Consider the following 19,124-nt stretch of genomic DNA (forward strand, 5'->3'; position numbering starts at 1 on the left):
TAAATATATATATATAGGAAGAAGGCAGGGAGAGAAATGGATGGAGAATGAGGGAGGTGGGAAAGAGAGTAAGAGATAGAGTGAGAGAGAGAAGAAGAGGGAGGGAAAAAGAAAAGGAAGGAGAGATGGAAAAGATAGAGAGGAAGGAGAAAGAAGGTCTTTTAGATCAACATCATCATAAATATGGTAGATTTTTGCTTAGAGCAAAGGGTAAAAATGAGGCCAAAAAAAAGTACCTAGAATTATTTTTATTATTATTTTTTTTTTTGGCAAAAGCATCTACCTTGTGCCAAGCGTTTTCTAATCATCTTTAATAGCCCTACAGAAAAAAACATATTAAAATTTCATGTTATTGGTGGAAAAAAAAAAAAACTCTGTAAAGTTAAGGAACTTACCCAAGACCTGACAGCTGGTTCTGAATGTGAGGTGCCACATCATCCCCACTCCCCGACAGGTCTTTTTTTTTTTTTTTTTTTTGAAAGGAGTCTTAGGCTGGAGTGCAATGGCACGATCTCGGCTCACAGCAACCTCCACCTCCTGGGTTCAACTGATTCTCCTGCCTCAGCCTCCCAAGTAGCTGGGATTACAGGTGTCCACCACCATGCCCAGCTAATTTTTTGTATATTTAGTAGAGATGGAGTTTTATCATGTTGGCCAGGCTAGTCTTGAACTCCTGACCTCGTGATCTGCCCACCTAAAGTGGCCTCCTAAAGTGCTAAGATTACAGGCATGAGCCACTGCTCCCGGCCCTTCCCAACAGTTCTTACATCTCCTCTAGATCAGTGGTCACTAAGCAGCCTACCTCCGTCACAGTGTTATGTGGGCAATCATTCACAACATTTTTATTTGATTTTTTTTTATTAAATACTATTTGAAAGAACCTGTTAAGGACCAACACATTTGGACTAAAAAAGATAGCTGAAACTGCTGAAGTGTTAGAGTGTGAAGCAGAAAGGGAGTCCCACCCCACCAGACAACTAGGGAAGCTGAAGTTGACTGGCTGGCTTTTCATGAGGAAGGAGGAGTCAGTTTCCATGGCATGGACACAACACTCTGGATGGTGAAGACTGCCTGCCAGCACAGAGCTCGTCGAATTTCACACGATACAGTAAGTGTTTTCATATTACCCTCTCTTATTTACTATAGTTATTAAAGATCACTCACATGTATTAGAACTGATATTTATTGACAACTTTGCACTGGATTTCCTATCTTTCTGGTAGAGAAACATCTAGTGCATTTAATCAAATCCAGTGCATTTAATCAAATTCACAAGGATTGGTTGCTAAAAGAATCAATTGATACTCATTTTAGTAGTCAAGGCTAGGCTAGTGAATTGTATATTTTTCTGCAAACAAATGTTGTTTTTGCTTTGTAGAAAGCCTCTAATTAATACTTATTTGTTTTTTAAAAGCAGCTTTATTAAGATACAATTCACATACCATAAAATTGGATTTATTTAAAGTATACAAGTCAGTGGGTTTTGGCATTTTGGAGTTGTGAATGCATCTAATCTAATTTTAGAACATTTCACAACCCCAAAAACAAATCCTGTACTTATCAGCAGTCACTCCCCACCCCAGCCTCCATCCCAGCCCTAGGCTGCTTATAATCCACATTCTAGCTGTCTAGATTTTCTTATTCTGGGCATTCCACATACATGGAAGTATAGAATATGCGGTCTTCTGTAACTAGCTTCTTTTACTTAGCATGTTCCAGGATCCATCCATAAAGCATGTATCAGTACTTCATTTCTTTTTATTGTCAAATAATAATCCATTATATAGATATTCCACACTGTGTGTATCTATTCATCATCTAACAAACCTTTGGGATGTTTCCACTTTTGCCTATTATAAATAATGCTTCTACAAACATTCATGTACAAATGTTTATATGGATATATGTTTTTCTTCTCTTGGGTATACAGCCCATCGGAATACTCTGACTTTCCCATTTCAAAACTTACTACAAAGCTACAGTAATCAGGACTGTGTAGTACTAGCATGAAGATAGATATTTAGAGCAATGGAGTAAAGTTGAGAGTCTAGAAAAAAAACCCTTACATTTATGTTCAATTGTTTTGTGACAAATATGTCATGCATAAAAGTCAACTCAAAATAAAGTAAGACTTAAAACTATAAAACTCTCAGAGGAAAACACAGGAATAAATTTCTGTGAAGGAGAAGACCAACTTCATTCTTTTACGTGTAGATATCCAGTTGTCTCGGCATCATTTGCTGAAAAGACTATTACTTTGTCACTGAATTGTCCTGACATGCTTATTGGAATCAGGAAGTGTGAGTCCTCTAACTTTGTTCTCTTCCAAGATTGTTTTGGGGGCCTGGCACGGGGGCTCAGGCCTGTAATCCCAGTACTTTGGGAGGCCGAGGCGGGCAGATCAGGAGGTCAAGAGATTGAGACCACCCTGACCAAAATGGTGAAACCCCGTCTCTACTAAAAAATACAAAAAAGTTAGTCGGGGCATGGCGGTGCATGCCTGTAGTCCCAGCTACTCGGGAGGAGGAGGCAGGAGAATTGCTTGAAACCGGAAAGTGGAAGTTGCAGTGAGCTGGGATTGAGCCATTACACTCCAGCCTGTCTCAAAAAAAAAAAAAAAAGATTGTTTTGGTTCTTCTGGGTCCCTTGCATTTCCATATGATTTTTTAGAATCAGCTTTTCCATTTCTCTGGAAATAAATTTTGATGCACGATGCTTCCACTTGTATTGCAACTCACCCCTGGGAAGTTATGGAATCTTGGCATGAATTCAAATGTGGGACAAACGGAGTTGGTTGAAGTATAAACCTGCTTAAAGCCTTCTATGAAAGGGAAGCAAAAGACTTCTAGATACTGATTTTAAAATGGTTTTATTTTTGCGGCACCTTCAGATTAAAAACACTCTAGCATTTTTGTTTACTATTTTATCAGTGATCAAACACTCCAGTGTAAGGGATTTCTATTAAAATCAGTTTTAAAAGTAAAATGCAGTCTGTGCCATCTTCTCTCTTACCTAACATCGTATGTACAGAGCACACCTGTTTCACAAAACATGTCCAATCCTTGTCCTGCACACCCAAAGATTCTGATTCCTTTTGGACTGAGGCCTAGGCGTCTATTTTAAAAAATCTATTGCTGATTCTCATATAGCCCCTAAGCTGGGAACAGCTGCCACATCTTTACTCCCTCTTCAGCTCTCTAATCTTGCTTCCCGCCAGTCTACACCCTACTTTTCAGTCACAGAGACATTGCTACTCAGAGGGTCATAAGTGAGCTAGAAGTGTTGTGAGAACTTGTTACAAATGCAGAATCTCAGGTTCCAGGCCTACGAAATCAGAATCTGCATTTTAACAAGATTTCCAATGATTTGTATACATCAGACGTTGGCACACTATGGTCTTCAGGCCAAATCTGGCTCACCCTATTTTTGTAGGCCCGTGGTTCACCACTTAAGGTGTTGAACCTCCATGGGCTAGCACAGTGAGACTCTCAGGGCAAGGCCCTCTGTCTGGGTCCCCATCAAGAGTTTCAGATTCAGTAAGGCTGAGGCTGAGCCCAGTAATTTGCATTTCTAACAAGTTCCCAGGGGCTATTGTTCGTCACAGTTTGTGAAGTTGACTCCAGCTCCTCCTTGTGATCCCAACTTAAATCTTGAGATCAGAGACAGTCCCAATGGTCCCATCTCAAGTGGCACTCTCTCCACTCTCATTTTCTATCTCAGCCCCTTATTTGTCTACGTCAGCAGCTCTTAACCTTTATGCTCTCATAGTTTCTTTATACTCTTAAAAATTATCGTGAGCCTCGGAGCGCTTTTGTTTATGTGGGTTATAGCTATCAATTTACTCTATTGTAAATTAAAACTGAGAAAAATTTTAAACATTGATTAGTTCTTTTAAAAAGCTGTAATAAACTTATTACACATAATATAAATGACATTTTATTAAAATAAATATATTATTCCAAAACAAAAGAAATGTGACTAGTCACATAGGTTTGCTGTCTCCTGCCCAATCTCTTTAATATCTGACTTAATAGAAGACAGCTGGATTCTTGTATCTGCTTCTGCATTCAGTTTGATGTTTTGGTTAAAGTAAATAAAGACCATCTGGTTATATATAGAGAGATGCACACACACACACACACACACACACACGTATATGATATATATACTCACACATATATACATATATAATTATATATAATATGTGTATATACACACGTGTAATATATAATTATATAATATATACATATATTTTGTATACATATATATGTATATATGCATGCATGTATATATGTGCATACATATAATATACACATGTATATATTATACATATAAAGTTGAAAAAGGAGGAATATTTTCAGATAATTGTGGATATTTGATACTACAACAAAATTGTATAAGTGGTAATGTCTTAGAGGTTAGTTGCAATGTGGAATCTGAAATGATATCAATGAACTTTCTATACTGTTTTACTAAAATCCATTGGTCTATCAAATGGACCTCTTTATCGATGCATGATTTCATAACATCTTACCTTTTTCATGGAAAATATTGGTCTATATGGTGATAAATATTTTCTAAATGTTCACACATTTCATTGTACAATATTAAGTAATCAAAGATTAAGATTTAATAAAAATGTTTCTTATTTTTTTCATTTAAGATGTTCCTATGTAACTAGCTTTTTTTTTTTTTTTTTTTTTGAGATGGAGTTTTGCTGTTGTTACCCAGGCTGGAGTGCAATGGCGCGATCTCGGCTCACTGCAACCTCCACCTCCTGGGTTCAGGCAATTCTCCTGCCTCAGCCTCCCGAGTAGCTGGGATTACAGGCATGCGCCACCGTGCCCAGCTAATTTTTGTATTTTTAGTAGAGACAGGGTTTTACCATGTTGACCAGGATGGTCTCAATCTCTTGACCTCGTGGTCCACCCTCCTCAGCCTCCCAAAGTGCTGGGATTACAGGCTTGAGCCACTGCGCCCGGCCGCTTTTTGAAATTTTTTCTGAGTGTGTGGTGCATGGCATGATTACAGGTCCAGTTTGTGTCACTGCCTTGCTTCATGCTAAGGTGCCAGCTGTTTCCTAAACTATTGTTTTTGAGCATAACATTAATAACTTTGAGGTATTTATTTGTGTGTTTGCGTGTCCATCTCAACTGGTGTAACAATACTAATACGATTAATTTTCTTGGAGCACCTGCTCTGTGTCCAATATAAATTTTTATAGGAATTGACATTTATCCTTACAACAACCCTGGCAGCAGATTATATCCATTTTATAGATAAGAAAGAAAAGGCACAGGATTACACAGGTCATGTAAGGGAACACTACTAGAACTCTGAAGTAGAAGTAGGAAATAGCATTGGAGGATGGTTTGAGGCCAGATAGCAGTGTGTCAGCCCGTGAGTTTAGACATAATTCTGTGTGCAGTGGAAGCCACCAATAGTTTTAGGATGGGGGACAGGCACACACTAACCACAGGAGCTAAGGTTTAAGTACACAGTCATTCCACTCATATGAGGCAAACTTAGAGGCAAATACAGGCGTCAGGAAGGGAAGTAAATGATACAGAGGTCTATGAGATTACTCTCTAGAATAAAGGGTTACATAGAATTTCCTAAGTGGCATGTCTCTCCCACAGTTGTTTTCTGTCATGGAATTGACCAAAATGTCAGACATGACAAAGCTTCACCAAGCTGTGGCTGCTGGAGACCACAGCTTAGTGAAGAGGATTTTGAAGAAAGGTCTCTGTGACCCAAACTACAAAGATGTAGACTGGAATGACCGGACCCCACTTCACTGGGCTGCAAGCAAAGGTGAGTGGGCAATGCTTCGGTAGATCTGTCCTTTTGAGTCTACCATTCATTCATAAGGATATGAATGTGGGGGAGTGGAAGAAACATCTCTTTAGAGTCAGATAGAACATTCCTTTCTCTCTCTCTCTCTTTCTTTTTTCTTTCCTTTCCTTTCTCTTCTTTCTTTCTTTCTCTTTCTTTCTGTCTTTTCCTTCCTTCCTTCCTTCCACTCTCTCTTTCTCTCTCTCTCTCTTTCTCTCTTTTTTTCCTTTTGGAGGCAGAGTTTCACTCTATCATCCAGGCTGGAGTGCAGTGGCATAATCTTGGCTCACTACAACCTCTGCCTCCCCAGTTCAAGCGATTCTCCTGCCTCAACCCACCGAGTAGCTAGGATTACAGGTGTGTGCCACCATGCCCAGCGAATTTTTGTATTTTTAATGTAGACGGTGTTTCTCCATGTTGGCCAGGTTAACTCCCGACCTCAAGTGATCCACCCGCCTCAGCCTCCTAAAGTGCTGGGATTACAGGCATGAGCCAGCAAGCCCGGCCCCAGATAGAACATTTTAATCCTCACATCACAGCTTATTAGTTGTAGCACCTCAAGCAAGTTATTTACTGTCTCTGGGCCTCAGATTATTCACCTAATTAACGCATGCAGGAATGCCACCTTGGAGCCCTGTGATGGGGATTCAGTAAAATAGTGAGTGTACAGTGCCTATCATATAGTCTGCTCTCAGTTAATATTAGTCCTTTGCCCTCTCAACACAAATAGAGCATCACAAAGAAGGATAGGGAATTTGTTTCGTTCATCACCGAATCCCCCATGCCTGACATAGCTCAGTTGCAGAGTTGGAGGAGGATAGCGGCAAAAACCCAGGCAATGGGCTTCTCAAAGGCTTTGGTAATAGAAAGTCATTAAAGAATGTTAAGTAAGAAAGTGCTATGGTCAACTTTGTGTTTTAAACATTTATTGTGATTCCTGTGTGGAGAATGGGTTGACAAGAAGCAAGGCTGGCTGCAGATAAATTAGTTGGGATATTTTTGCAAAAATCTAAGTACAAAGCGAAGGTAGCTATACTGAAGCACCTTTTAGTAAATATTTGCTATGTGTTAGGCACTGTGTTGTGTACTTCATGTCTTGATTTCACCTGCACTCCACAAGAATTCAATGATATAAGGAGTAATATCCTTAAGTTGCAAATGAGGAAACTGGCCTCAAATATTTGTTTCTTGTCTGAGGTGCCACTTGTTAGCAAGTGGGACTGTCGGGATCACATCTATCAGCTAGAAAGCCTGTGCTCTTAACCTGTGCTACCTGTCATGTAAGTATGACTCAAAATATTTGTTTTTGACTCAGCGTTGAGACTGCCAAAAGCAGAATGAGCTTTACCAATAGGCAGGTTGGGTGGCCTGAGAGAAAGAAAGATTCCTATGCAGGTCCTAGGGCAATGCATGGGGGAGGGGGGTGTCCTGGAAGGAGGACAGGAAAGGCTTGTAGGGCTCAGGCCCTAGGTGGGAACAAGGTTCATAGGGTGAGGTAGGGCACTGAGTCCCTGGTGAGATGAGGGAAAAGAGAGGGAGAGATGATGATAGGAAACTGGAGGCTCCTCAAAGGCAGTTTCCCCTTCTATTGTGTTACCCTGGCTGGCCCTGGCCTCAGGCCACTCGGGACATCTTTATCCTAACCTCATTCTGTTTCTTCTTGGTACATCTAAGGGCAAATGGAGATGATACGGCTCCTGATAGAATATGGAGCCAGGCCCTGCCTGGTTACCAGTGTGGGCTGGACCCCAGCTCATTTTGCAGCGGAATCAGGCCATCTGAATGTACTCAAAGCTCTCCATGCATTGCATGCTGCCATCGACGCCCCTGACTTCTTTGGAGACACACCAAAGAGGATTGCACAGATCTATGGGCAGAAAGCCTGTGTGGCATTTCTGGAAAAGTAAGTTTATGTATTTTTTCCACCTATAGAAGGAGTAGAGGAAAAGGAGCCTGTGATCAAGATCTTGGCTGATTCTGTGGCCTCAGGTCAATGAAGATGAAATGAGGAAATCCAGTCAATAGACTATTATTTTTATTGATGTTTTTAGTTGAGTTATTTTTTTTAATGTTTCACTGAAAAGACTAGTTTGGGGGTCAAAACTATATTAACATGTTTTAGATTATACAAAAATTATCTCAGATAAGAGAATTCGGATACCAAGTTTGAAGGTGGGACATGGTGCAAGAATCACGACCTTCAGCTTTCTGAAAGGCATCCAAACTAGCTGTGTGACCTTGTGCAAGTCAAGGCAGCTTCCTGATCCTCAGTTTTTTTCATATTTATAATGAGGCAGGTGAATTAGATTTCTATTTTTCAGTACACTCCTATCTTTTAAAACTTCTTTGTTCATCTGTAAATGCCCTACTTACACACACACTAAAGAACTTACACTCTTGTTTATTTTTTTCAGTCAAGCATTCAAACATAATTAAGCACTAATAATTTGCGTAACAATTATAGCTCTGAGAGGGATAGAACAATATTTGGAAACTTAGAATTTGATTGTTTTGACAAGCAATTAATACAAGAGAAAGTAAAGTATCGGAATGAGGGCATTGTTGCTTGGAAACCAAGTGATGTAGACAGTAATGCTATCTACAGGGGCAGTTCATGACAGGGTGCCCTCCGAAGAACCTGAAAATCTAGTTATATTCAGAAAGTTGAACTAGTGAAGATTTTGCCATGATGCGATTACTTATCTGTAGAAGTAACCCAAGAGACGTTCTCTTAAAGGTAATGTCTTACATTAAAAATATCCAGTATCACAATCGAGATGATTTGGAGAGTAAAGAAGCAGAACCTTAAGTCCTGACTCACAGACTCACTTTTCCCCAATTTCGGCCATCATCCCCTGCATTCCATGATCTCCATCCGCAGTGGACCTCAGCATCAGCAGACATTGTTCTTTGAACTTTTAAAATCCGAATATACCACAATGTGACCATAGCTCTCTTCACTTTTATCAGTTCCTGGACTATCACACAGGTCTTTGAATTCATCAAGATCTCTTGTCACTGAACTTCTCCTTTTTCTCCTAATCTATCACCTTTCTGAAAGTCTCACTAAATTTTTTCTACAATCTGGATACCATAAGATACTCCATTCTTCCTTTATTATCTTACTTTATTAACTAATAAAAAGTTAACTATAACTAATAACTGTCTTCCCACTATTCCTGCTATTAATTCTCAACCCAGCATATAACCCAAAACTCCCAACCTTAGATCAATCTCTGTCTTCTCCACTTCTATGCTTGTTCAGTTAGATAAGATCCCACATGTAAATATACGGTATCAACAGCAGTTTGAATATTTCCACCTTTCTTTGAGCCCTCAGAGCAGCTTCGCTATCTCTTCCTAACCTACTCCTTCATTGGCAATTCCAAAGCCCCATCACCTCAGTCTGTCTCTGAGGTAATCTTTATACATTAGAAAGAATATTGAAGCCATGGGTTACACATTGCTCAACTGCCACACCTGCAGGTTTTATGTACATTTACATAAAAACGTTTATATCAGATCCTCCTTGCCATCCTGTCTATCCTTTGTAAAGTGTTATCCCTTTATACAGACTCTTGATCTAGTTCTCTGTGTCTTCTGGAAAACCATTTATCACTCATGTGTTCTTTGTTACATCTTTACTCTTTTTCTTGTATTTTTAGTGTTTTTCTTTTCCCCTTCCTAAGACTTCTTTTTGGACTGTGAGCATGTTCAAATAGATATTATCAAACACACAAAAAGTTAGAGATCCTTCTGAATTCTGTTGTGTCTTTCTTCTTCCCTACATGTCTAAGCTACTTGAAAGCTAATCTACTTTTATTTTAATCCAAAAGGAAAAGCACTTATACTCTCAGAGTGTCCAACATGTTTTACAGTAATAATTTGTCTAAAAATAGAATTTTTTAATACTTGTGTGTATTTTTTATTGTGATGAAAAACTCATAACATAAAATTTGCCATATTAACTGTGTCTAAAGTTCATCAGTATTATGAACACTTACATTGTTGTGAAACAGATCTCCAAAACTTTTTCATCTTGCAAAACTGAGACTCCATGCCCATTAAACAACTCCCCTTTTTGTCTTCTCCCCAGTGGAATAGAATTTTGACTCTATATAAATCAAGAAACACCTCAATTCTTTAGTAGTTTGTGTTTGCAAGATCTAAGATCATGGTAAACATGAAGTTCTTTAAATCTGGGGGAAGTACAACATGTCCCTCCCCTGACTTGTTAGCAATCAAATTGAGTAGATTTAAGTTGTCTGTTAATTGGAATGATTTATTATTTCATTTTGATCCAGAGGGGAGAGGTGCATTTTGAATATCAAAATTAGATTAGCTTTGAATTTGTACTAAATTGGGAATGTAATAGATTTTCATAAAGTATGTATGCCTTGTTGGAAATGTCAACTGTCTTTACATCTGCTTGTAAAAGTTTCAAAATATGTTTTTCTCTCAGAAGGCAACGTTATTTCATTTGCTTGAATGTTACAATAGGAATGCTTACTGATATTACTTGATAGTCTTATATAACCTTGGAACTTTAACATATATGTGTGTGTGTGTGTGTGTGTGTGTATAACTATAGCAGTATTAATAATGATAGTTTTACTTCTTTGAAACATTAAATTTTAGGAAACCTTTTTTAAAAAAAGCTGATCTATGTAATTGTCTCCACTTCTTCATCTCACCCATGCTACAGACTTCTTCCCCAATCCTTGTACTAAATTGGCTGTCACCCAAGTCATCAGGGAGCTCCTTGTGCTATATCAATTGCCTCTTCTCAAGTCATACCTTACCTCCACTTAACTCAGTATTTAATATTCCTGAAACTCTTCTCCCTTGCTTTATCTGATGCAATTCTCTTTTAGTTTTCTTCTACCTCTCTGATAATTTCTTATGACCTTTTTTTTTTTTTTTTGAGATGGAGTTTCGCTGTTGTTACCCAGACTGGAGTGCAATGGCACAATCTCGGCTCACCGCAACCTTCACCTTCTGAGTTCAAGCAATTCTCCTGCCTCAGCCTCCCGACTAGCTGGGACTACGGGCGTGCACCACCATGCCCAGCTAATTTTTGTATTTTTAGTAGAGACGGGGTTTCACCTTGTTGACCAGGATGGTCTCGATCTCTTGACCTCATGATCCACCCGCCTCAGCCTCCCAAAGTGCTGGGATTATAGGCATGAGCCACTGTGCCTGGCTCTTATGACTTTTAAAATATGTTTTTTCTAAGAATAAATCTCATGATATATTCTTGCATGCCTTTTAAATGCTGACATTCCTCAGGGTCCTGTCTTTGGCTGTCCTCTACTGACTTTCTCTAGGTAATCTCAGCCCCTCCCTAGTGACCAGGGATGAACATGAAATATGACCCCAACATAACTGAAATGCAGGAGGAGTGCTTTCCTTCAAATAGTGGGAGTGCTATTGCCAAGAAAAGTAGGCAGACAGTGTTGAGCCAGCAAAAACAACAAAGTTCAGTCACATCATGTGTTAGTCATCTCTATTTATCAGTTCCCACTAAGAACTTCCCTTCTGACAGTTAAAGGGCTTAGGAAGAATAATCCTGAATTAAGGGGAAATTAACTTGGATCTTGAAAGATAGCTGACTGATGGAGGCAGGAGAAAAACTGTTGATTCGGAGTGAACGCACCAACTTGGAAATGTGCATAGGTGTGTGTATATGTGAGAAGGTGAGGGATAATGGAGGGACAGTGTAGGGATGAATGGCCTGGCTAAGCAGAGCATTCACACTAGAGAGGAATGGAGGATAAGGTCAGGTGAGGGGGTGGGTAACCACAGTGAGCCCAGTGAGCCAGGGAAGCAGAAGAGTGATTCACAAGGGAATCACTCATCAGGGGATTCACAAGCTGAAATAAATGCATTAGCAATTTACTTGGGTAGTAGAGGAGTCGGCAGTGGTACTGTGTGGCATTGAAGATGGTTAGACTTTAGGCAAGGGGATTACTTAAGGAATTTCTTATTGATTCACATTTTGAGTAAGTTAGCTCCTGGGATAGGTGATGAAGAAAAAGGATGTAAGAGAACTTCAAAAGAAACCTAGACACTATGTGATCATTTTCTGAATATCTTAGGAATTATTGGGAAACAATTTGGCTTTTGATTCAGCCCCCTAAATGATAAACCAATCATTTAGCAAACATTTTTGAGTTCTGCTGTGTGTGTGTCATTGAGTTAGACACTAAAAAGGACCTAAAATAAACCAGACATAGTGCTAGACATCCAGCAGTTTAACTGCCTGGGAGAAGAAATAACTTGTTTACATAAATAACACTAATGCAAGGCAGAGAGTGACTAGTCAGAGGAGGGACTGGTGTGGTCTGAAGTTTGAAACGTCACCTCCAGCTTGGGGTGAAGGACTAGCAAGTTTTCTGTCCTTTGAATGAACTGTGCTTTTTATAATGGTTTGCACTTAAAATGCTATTTGCCTTGCCTATACCGTTATCTATCCTTTTAAGTTCCATTTGTCCTCATAGTGGTTCAAGTTTTATTTCTGTAAAGTGACTCTTCCAAGTGCCTTTAAGTAAGTCATATAATCACCTTTTGCCTCATACAAAACTGTATATGTGTGTATTTCCTATTGTCTGTGTGTGTATAATGCTCTACTTACCTAATTGTCTATTTATCCATCCATCAATCCATTTACAACAATCTATATTTTTATATAATCCATACATACATATAATACATATGTGATTATGAGTCATTCTCATTTTCTTCCTTATATGATTCTGCACTTTATATTTTATACAAGGAACACATGTCACTTTTATAATTACAAAAAATACAACTAAAAACAATCTTCCAATAATATGCAGGGTGCTCTATAAATGTGAGCACTTCAAGAATTATTGGCACTTTCTTCAAGCTAAATGACTATCTTTGAGTCTGTTAACATCTCACTCAGGTCACACGATTTTTCTTTCCCTCCAAGTAGTTTCTTTAGTGTCTGAGACCTTCCCTAAGTGTATGCTTGGAATTGCTCAAACTTGGCCTCCTTCCTTCTCAACTGAACTGCTGTGTGCAGAGCCTGTGAAGAGAGGCCAACTTCAAGTGTGGGGCAGGCTCTCCTGCTCCAAGTTCAGAAGCCCATCTCTTCTTTCCTAGGGCAGAGCTCAAGTGCCAGGACCACCGCCGTGCTGCCCACCAGAAGGGGCTGCCTCTGGATGAGCGTGATGAAGACTGGGATGCCAAGAAAAGGGAGCTGGAGCAGTCTCTTCCTTCCCTAAATCAAAACATGAATAAAAAGAATAAGAAAAGTCGAGGCCCTACCAGGCCCAGCAATACCAAAGAGAAGACAGTATGAGAACTCAAATTTACATTTTCTGGCAGGGGACTTTCCCTGGTGCCAGAATTGAGGCTGTTAGGCTTGGTGGTCTTTCTATGACTTCACTCATGGACCCTTACCCACCTGGTTTCTGCGAAAGCCCATAAACCTGCCATTAGGTGCTGTCTGCATAGGCTGTTGTCTCTTGGCTAGCACCAACAGTGTACAACAATTACCAGGAGAGGACACACCTGCTTGCTTTGGTCATTGGCGGTTTGCGCGGTCAGCATCTTCTGTCCCCTCCCCCACAACAGTGATAGAATTTCAGGGACAAGGAAACTCTGCCATGAATTAACTTCATCCCTGATATCTAAAAAGATAATATAAAATAATGAACATGTAGTTATAGGTCTACTTTTTCAACTGTAAACTTTGGGAAATTACATTCAGATCAGATAATGCCAATAAAAATTGCATCCAAACTGAGATGCAAAATACATATTAGATTTTAAAGACAGTACAAAAATATAAAATGTCTCACTAATAATATTTAATATTAATTGTACATTGAAATGATAATATTGTAGATATTGGGTTGAATAAAATATATTACCAAAATGAATTTTACCTTTTTCCTTTTACTTTTTTAAACATGTGGCTACTAGAATGTTTAAAATTACCCATGTGGTTTTTATTTTATTTCTATCAGACAGTCCTGCTATAAAACTCAAACAACATGTTAAGCTTCCACTAGGAGACTAGTCTGGTGTATTTTACTTTTCCTGGCTGCTCCACATTTTAGATATACTAGTTTCTCTGCCTACATCAATTTATTTAGCTATTGAATATCTTTAAGTGCACATTCATCAATTAATGTTTGCATTAATACAATGCTTAGTTTGAATTTTCTGGAATGAAAAAAAATGCTTGAATATCTTATAGGAAAGCAGTATAGCTAAAGAGGATACTTTCCTCATGTTGATCTACCCCTGAGCATCAATCCCTTTCTGTATGCTCTACAGGGCAGACTGGTTCATGTGTTGGACCACTACAAACATTGGAAGACACCTGACTCGAGGTGGAATAATAAGATTCTCTTGGGTACTTGAAAAGAAGTCCTCATGAGAGGCTATACCAGTAGCATATGACTTCAGAAGTATGGTGTGGCTAATTCTACATAAGAGCTGAGGAAGGGTACAGAGGTGAGGAAGGGTACAAAAAGGACAAGAAGGCTGAGGAAAAGACAAAGAGAGATAGGCCCGTAAATACATGAATAGATAGATAGATCAGATAGCTAGCTAGATAGATAGATAAATAGACAGACAGACAGATAGATAGATAGATAGATAGATAGATAGATAGATAGACAGACAGACAGACAGACAGACAGACAGACAGACAGACAGATAGATAGATAGATAGATAGATAGATAGATGAATAGTTAGATAATTTGCTGTTCCTAGTTCTGGTTCCTTACTCAGGAATTTGTAAAATACTATTTAATCATAAAGTTTTCTTTTAGTTACAGTACATTGAATTGATTGTTTTCCTTGCAAGCAGACTTTTCTAATAAGTACAGTATTTTAATCATGGGCTTATGAGTAAGGCTTACTTAGGTTTGTATCCTTCTCTACAGAAATGGGTAAAGGAATTCCCATTTCCTGGGGTTGCTGTGAGAATGAGATGGACAATGTGTGCAAGATGCCAGCATTGGTACATTGTAACTGGTCTAAGTCATGACTGTTGTATTACTGTAGAAGTGAGTTCAGTTTTCCCCTGGGAATCTTAAGGGGATCCAGGAATAATGCTCTTTATAAGTCAAATAAGGCTTTCCATTGTCCAGTCCATAAATATCCCCTGTCTAGTTTTATGAAATGGATAATAGCCTGTCCTCCATTGGCTGGACAAAACTGTCATAAGCAAAGTATCCTTGAGGGTCTCTTACTGTGTCCATGATCCAATGGCCTCCCAGTGGCCTCATTGTGTACCCATTTCATATTTAATCTCATTGAAATATAAAGAGACTTATGTCCTTTACAAATTTTGAGTTAGCAAATGAGAACCACAGGAAGAGAAAGCTAAAATAGCTCCTTTGTATGAACAATTTGATGCAATATAAACTCTGTACTAAGTGCTTTGCATGTATGATATCTAATCTGCATGACATACCTGCAAGGCAGGTATGATTATCCCCAACTGACATCCCAAACTGAAGTTCTGAGAGGTTGAATGACCTGCGCTAGGCCACCTGACCCGCTTGTGCAGGCTGGAAAGCCTGGCTGGATTTGGTTGGTGGCCTAACCTTTTAAGCTCTAAGACCTTCAGCAGGTTGCTTAACTTCTCAAGTTACTCTTCTGTAAACAGGGATAATTATGTCATAGGGTTGTGATGAGGATCAAATGAGATAATGCATGTCAACTGCTTGGTACAATGTCCTCCACAAGGTGGTGGTCATCAAATGTTAGTTGCTGTGGTAGTTATTATTTTTCACAGCCTTCAGTGTTCCAGATATGTAACAAAGAAGAATGGCTTGCTACAAGGCATCTCCCTCAGTCCAGAGGGGGAGATTTGGGGTGGCATCATTCTCTGAAGCCCATCAAAACCCCAAATGAAGCTGTCCACCTATTTTCTTTCCCCTGAGTTTGAGCTCTCCACTGAGTAGCCTTGGGGCTGAGACTTGTCCTTTGCAAAGTACCTGAGCCATAACAGATGGACTTCCCACATCTTGCCTTCGTTCTGCCTGTCCATTTCATTGGGGTCTATTTGAGGATTTGCAGCAGTTGGAGGGAGTGGTATTTGTGGTCCTTGTCTATTCTCTCCCACCCTCACAGGCAGGGAGAAATTAGCTGTTTATGTCATGTAGGAAGTAGAGGCAATATCATATCATAGAAAGGACAGTGGAAGAGGAGAGGCCATTCTGGGTTTGACTTCCCCTGGCACTGGCTATGTGACTGTGGGCAGTGATTCTGGGATGGGATTCCTTACTTATAAAACAAAAGGGTAGAACCAGATCTCCAAGATCACGTCTATTGCTGATATCATATCAGAGTCCAGAATCTTTAGACCTAGACTGTCTAATAAACCAAGATAAAGCAGGATGTTGCCCCTGAAGAATTCACACCAGGCATCCAATCTACATATTTAAATTAAGATGTTCACATTCACTAGAATCACTAATTTTGGATCTATACAAAATCTGAACTCATTAAGGAAATGACAACAATGACTCTTCTGTCACTAGGGAAGATCTAAAGTCAGCACAATTCTCCCTCCCTTCTTTTGTTTTACCAGTTGTCAAATGTTTATAAAGCCATACTTCATGCCTAGCACTATGCTAGATTCTGAGAATCAAAAGATAAATAAGGCCTGAGTAGGCTGTGTGCTCCTGAGGGTACTTTTTCAACTTTGGATATCTATTATCTAGCTGAGTAATTATAAATGTTTGCTAAAAGAAAATTAAGCAAGTGATGATTAAAATATTAGAAGATACCTTTATCTTAGCATTATAAATGAGAAATCAAAGCTGTTATGGGTTGAATTGTGTCCCCTCTAAATTTATATGTTGAGATCCTGATTCAGTTCCTCAGAAAGTGACCTTAATTGAAAATGGGGCCATTGTGGACATAACTAATTAAGTGGAGTGGAGTGGAGTGGGCCTCTAACCCAATATGACTGGTATCCTTCTTGAAGGAGACACGCATTGAGGAGAGAGGATGTGAAGAGACATAGGGAAGAGATGACCATCAACACACAAGGGAGAGAGGTCTGCAGCAGATCCTTCCCTCACAGCTCTCAGAAGGAACCAACCCTGCCAACACCTTGATTTTGAACCTCCAACTGCCAAAACGATGATGAAACATTGAATTTCTGGTTTAAGCTACTCAGTGTGTGATACTTTGTTACGGCAACCCCAGCAAACTAATTCAGAAGCTATTGACTCTTGGTTCTGAACTACTTCCATTATATAACCAAGAGGGTGAGTAGCACCATGTATGTCCAGGGCTCTTCTGCATAGCATTTATGTCTTTATTTTGGCCAATGACTGAATTTTACAGAAATATTTTCTTGTCCATGGGAAGATTTTTTATATCTTATTTTTATAAAGCAATATTTACTGTGGATTCTAAGAATTGTACCATGGAACACTGCATTCAGGATATGTCCCCATGAAATAAAAGCAACTAGTTAGAAACATTAAAAAATGCAACATGTTATTTTTTAGTATTTATATTATCAAAAAGAATGTTGGATCTATTTTGCTTAAATATATCTATTATTTGTCATTCCTTGAGAGAGAATACCAAATACCCTGATTTCAGCCAAAAACATTGTTAAAGTTTTTTCTTAACGGTTTTCAGACCTTTGGAATTAAGGGCAACCTTTTATTTTCTGTTTATGTCTTATATACACCCTTGGGAGGCAATGTTACTTTAAAAGTTCCTGAAGAGAAACGTTATAAGTTAAACAAAACAAGCATCTAACAAAAACCAGTTTAACCAGATCACATATGTCACACTGAATTATTCTGTGATATTTAAAATGATTGATTCAGTTCATCTTTTAATATTGCAACATTGATTTGCGAGACAATAATATCTTGACTCCTGCTTTCCACCCTCCACATTATTAAATGAAGAGGAGAAAAATTTAGAAGATAAAGTGACTACAATGTGGATTATGAAATCTCTCAAGAAGGAAATTCTTAAAACTACCTTGATCGACTGGGCACAGTGGCTCACGCCTGTAATCCCAGCACTTTGGGAGGCCAAGGAGGGCGAATCATGAGGTCAGGGGTTCAAGACCAGCATGGCTAATATGGTGAAACCCCATCTCTACTAAAAAAAAAATAGCTGGGCATGGTGGCACACAACTGTAGTCCCAGCTACTCAGCAGGGTGAGGCAGGAGAATCACTTGAACCTGGGAGGTGGAGGTTGTAGTGAGTCAAGATTGTGCCACTGCACTCCAGCCTGGGTGATGGAGCAAGACTGTCTAAAAAAAATACAATAAATAAAAACCACCTGATCAAGAACAATACTAAAACATGAGGCTACAATTTTCAGAGAAAAGACAGATTTTTTAAAAACAGTTAATAAAGATTATGAATAACTATAGATTTTTTTTTCTGATCCCAATTCCCCAATCCAATCTCACTTCCTAATACTCCTCTTTGTACACCCCTGGTGCCTTCCAAAATAGCCTGCTCTCTGCCTAGTGATACCTACCCTATGTGCAAAGTGCTGTTCCAAATATGTTACCATGTCCACTCAGTATGTCTTCAAGGTAGATGTTATTTTAAGTGAGGTCATAGGGGTTCGTAGGTAATCTGCCTAGGGCACACGGCCAGCAGGGGGCAGAGCTGGAACTTGGACTTAAGCAGCTGAGCGTCACAGCCTGTACCCTGCCTGTGTGCTGTGAGCCCTGACTCCTGTCATCTCCGCTAGACACCCTCCATCTTCCCTCCTGCTTCTCCAAACCCTATTCCTTCTTCAGGGTCTACCTCCACCAGAAAGCTGCTCAGAGTTCAAGGCTCACTCTAGCCCTGCTTTGGGCTCTAATAAAACTTCTGAGATACTTTCCTTTTCTTAATTGGTTCATAAATATCATTTTCCTCTGAGCTTGGTTTTGCCTTAAGCTCTCTTTAAAGCAAGGGCTCTGCATATACTTCTTTTGTTTCTCCCAATGGGCTTAGCTAGTCACATGTCGTGATCAATATACATTTCTCGACTGAAATTGAGCCATCGAGGGTTTTCTAGATGAGGATGAGGAAGAATTTTTTGCCCCTAAAACTGAAAAAACAAAACAAACAAACAAACAAACAAAAATCTCATAGGACCCAAGCTGGAGTATTTAAGAAGTTAAGGATGCTTTTCTCGGCAACCTGGAGAAACTTCACTTTTTTGTCTTCCAAACCTGGTCTTTAGAAAGTTTAATTTAAACCCAAGTTACTGAAGTGGTTGCGGTGACATATAATAGAAGCTTCTGTTTACTGAGCATCA

The 19,124-nt window shown here is 39.2% G+C and overlaps 1 protein-coding gene across 2 annotated transcripts; it reads left to right on the forward strand.

Annotated features, from left to right (window-relative positions):
* The first annotated feature begins 1,050 nt into the window (after positions 1-1,050).
* Positions 1,051-13,748, forward strand: ANKRD66 (ankyrin repeat domain 66). 2 transcript variants are annotated; one of them, XM_008994536.3, is made up of 4 exons: positions 1,051-1,108; positions 5,640-5,814; positions 7,510-7,738; positions 12,967-13,748. In XM_008994536.3, the coding sequence occupies exons 1-4, from the start codon at positions 1,058-1,060 to the stop codon at positions 13,163-13,165; spliced, it is 654 nt and encodes a 217-aa protein (XP_008992784.3). In that variant the 5' UTR covers positions 1,051-1,057; the 3' UTR covers positions 13,166-13,748. The 2 variants fall into 2 exon arrangements, with proteins under 2 accessions (XP_008992784.3, XP_054110038.2); XM_054254063.2 differs by lacking the exon at positions 12,967-13,748 and adding an exon at positions 10,763-11,551.
* The last annotated feature ends 5,376 nt before the right edge of the window (positions 13,749-19,124 follow it).

Source organism: Callithrix jacchus, chromosome 4 (genome assembly GCF_049354715.1).
Source record: "Callithrix jacchus isolate 240 chromosome 4, calJac240_pri, whole genome shotgun sequence".
Taxonomy (NCBI): domain Eukaryota; kingdom Metazoa; phylum Chordata; class Mammalia; order Primates; family Cebidae; genus Callithrix; species Callithrix jacchus.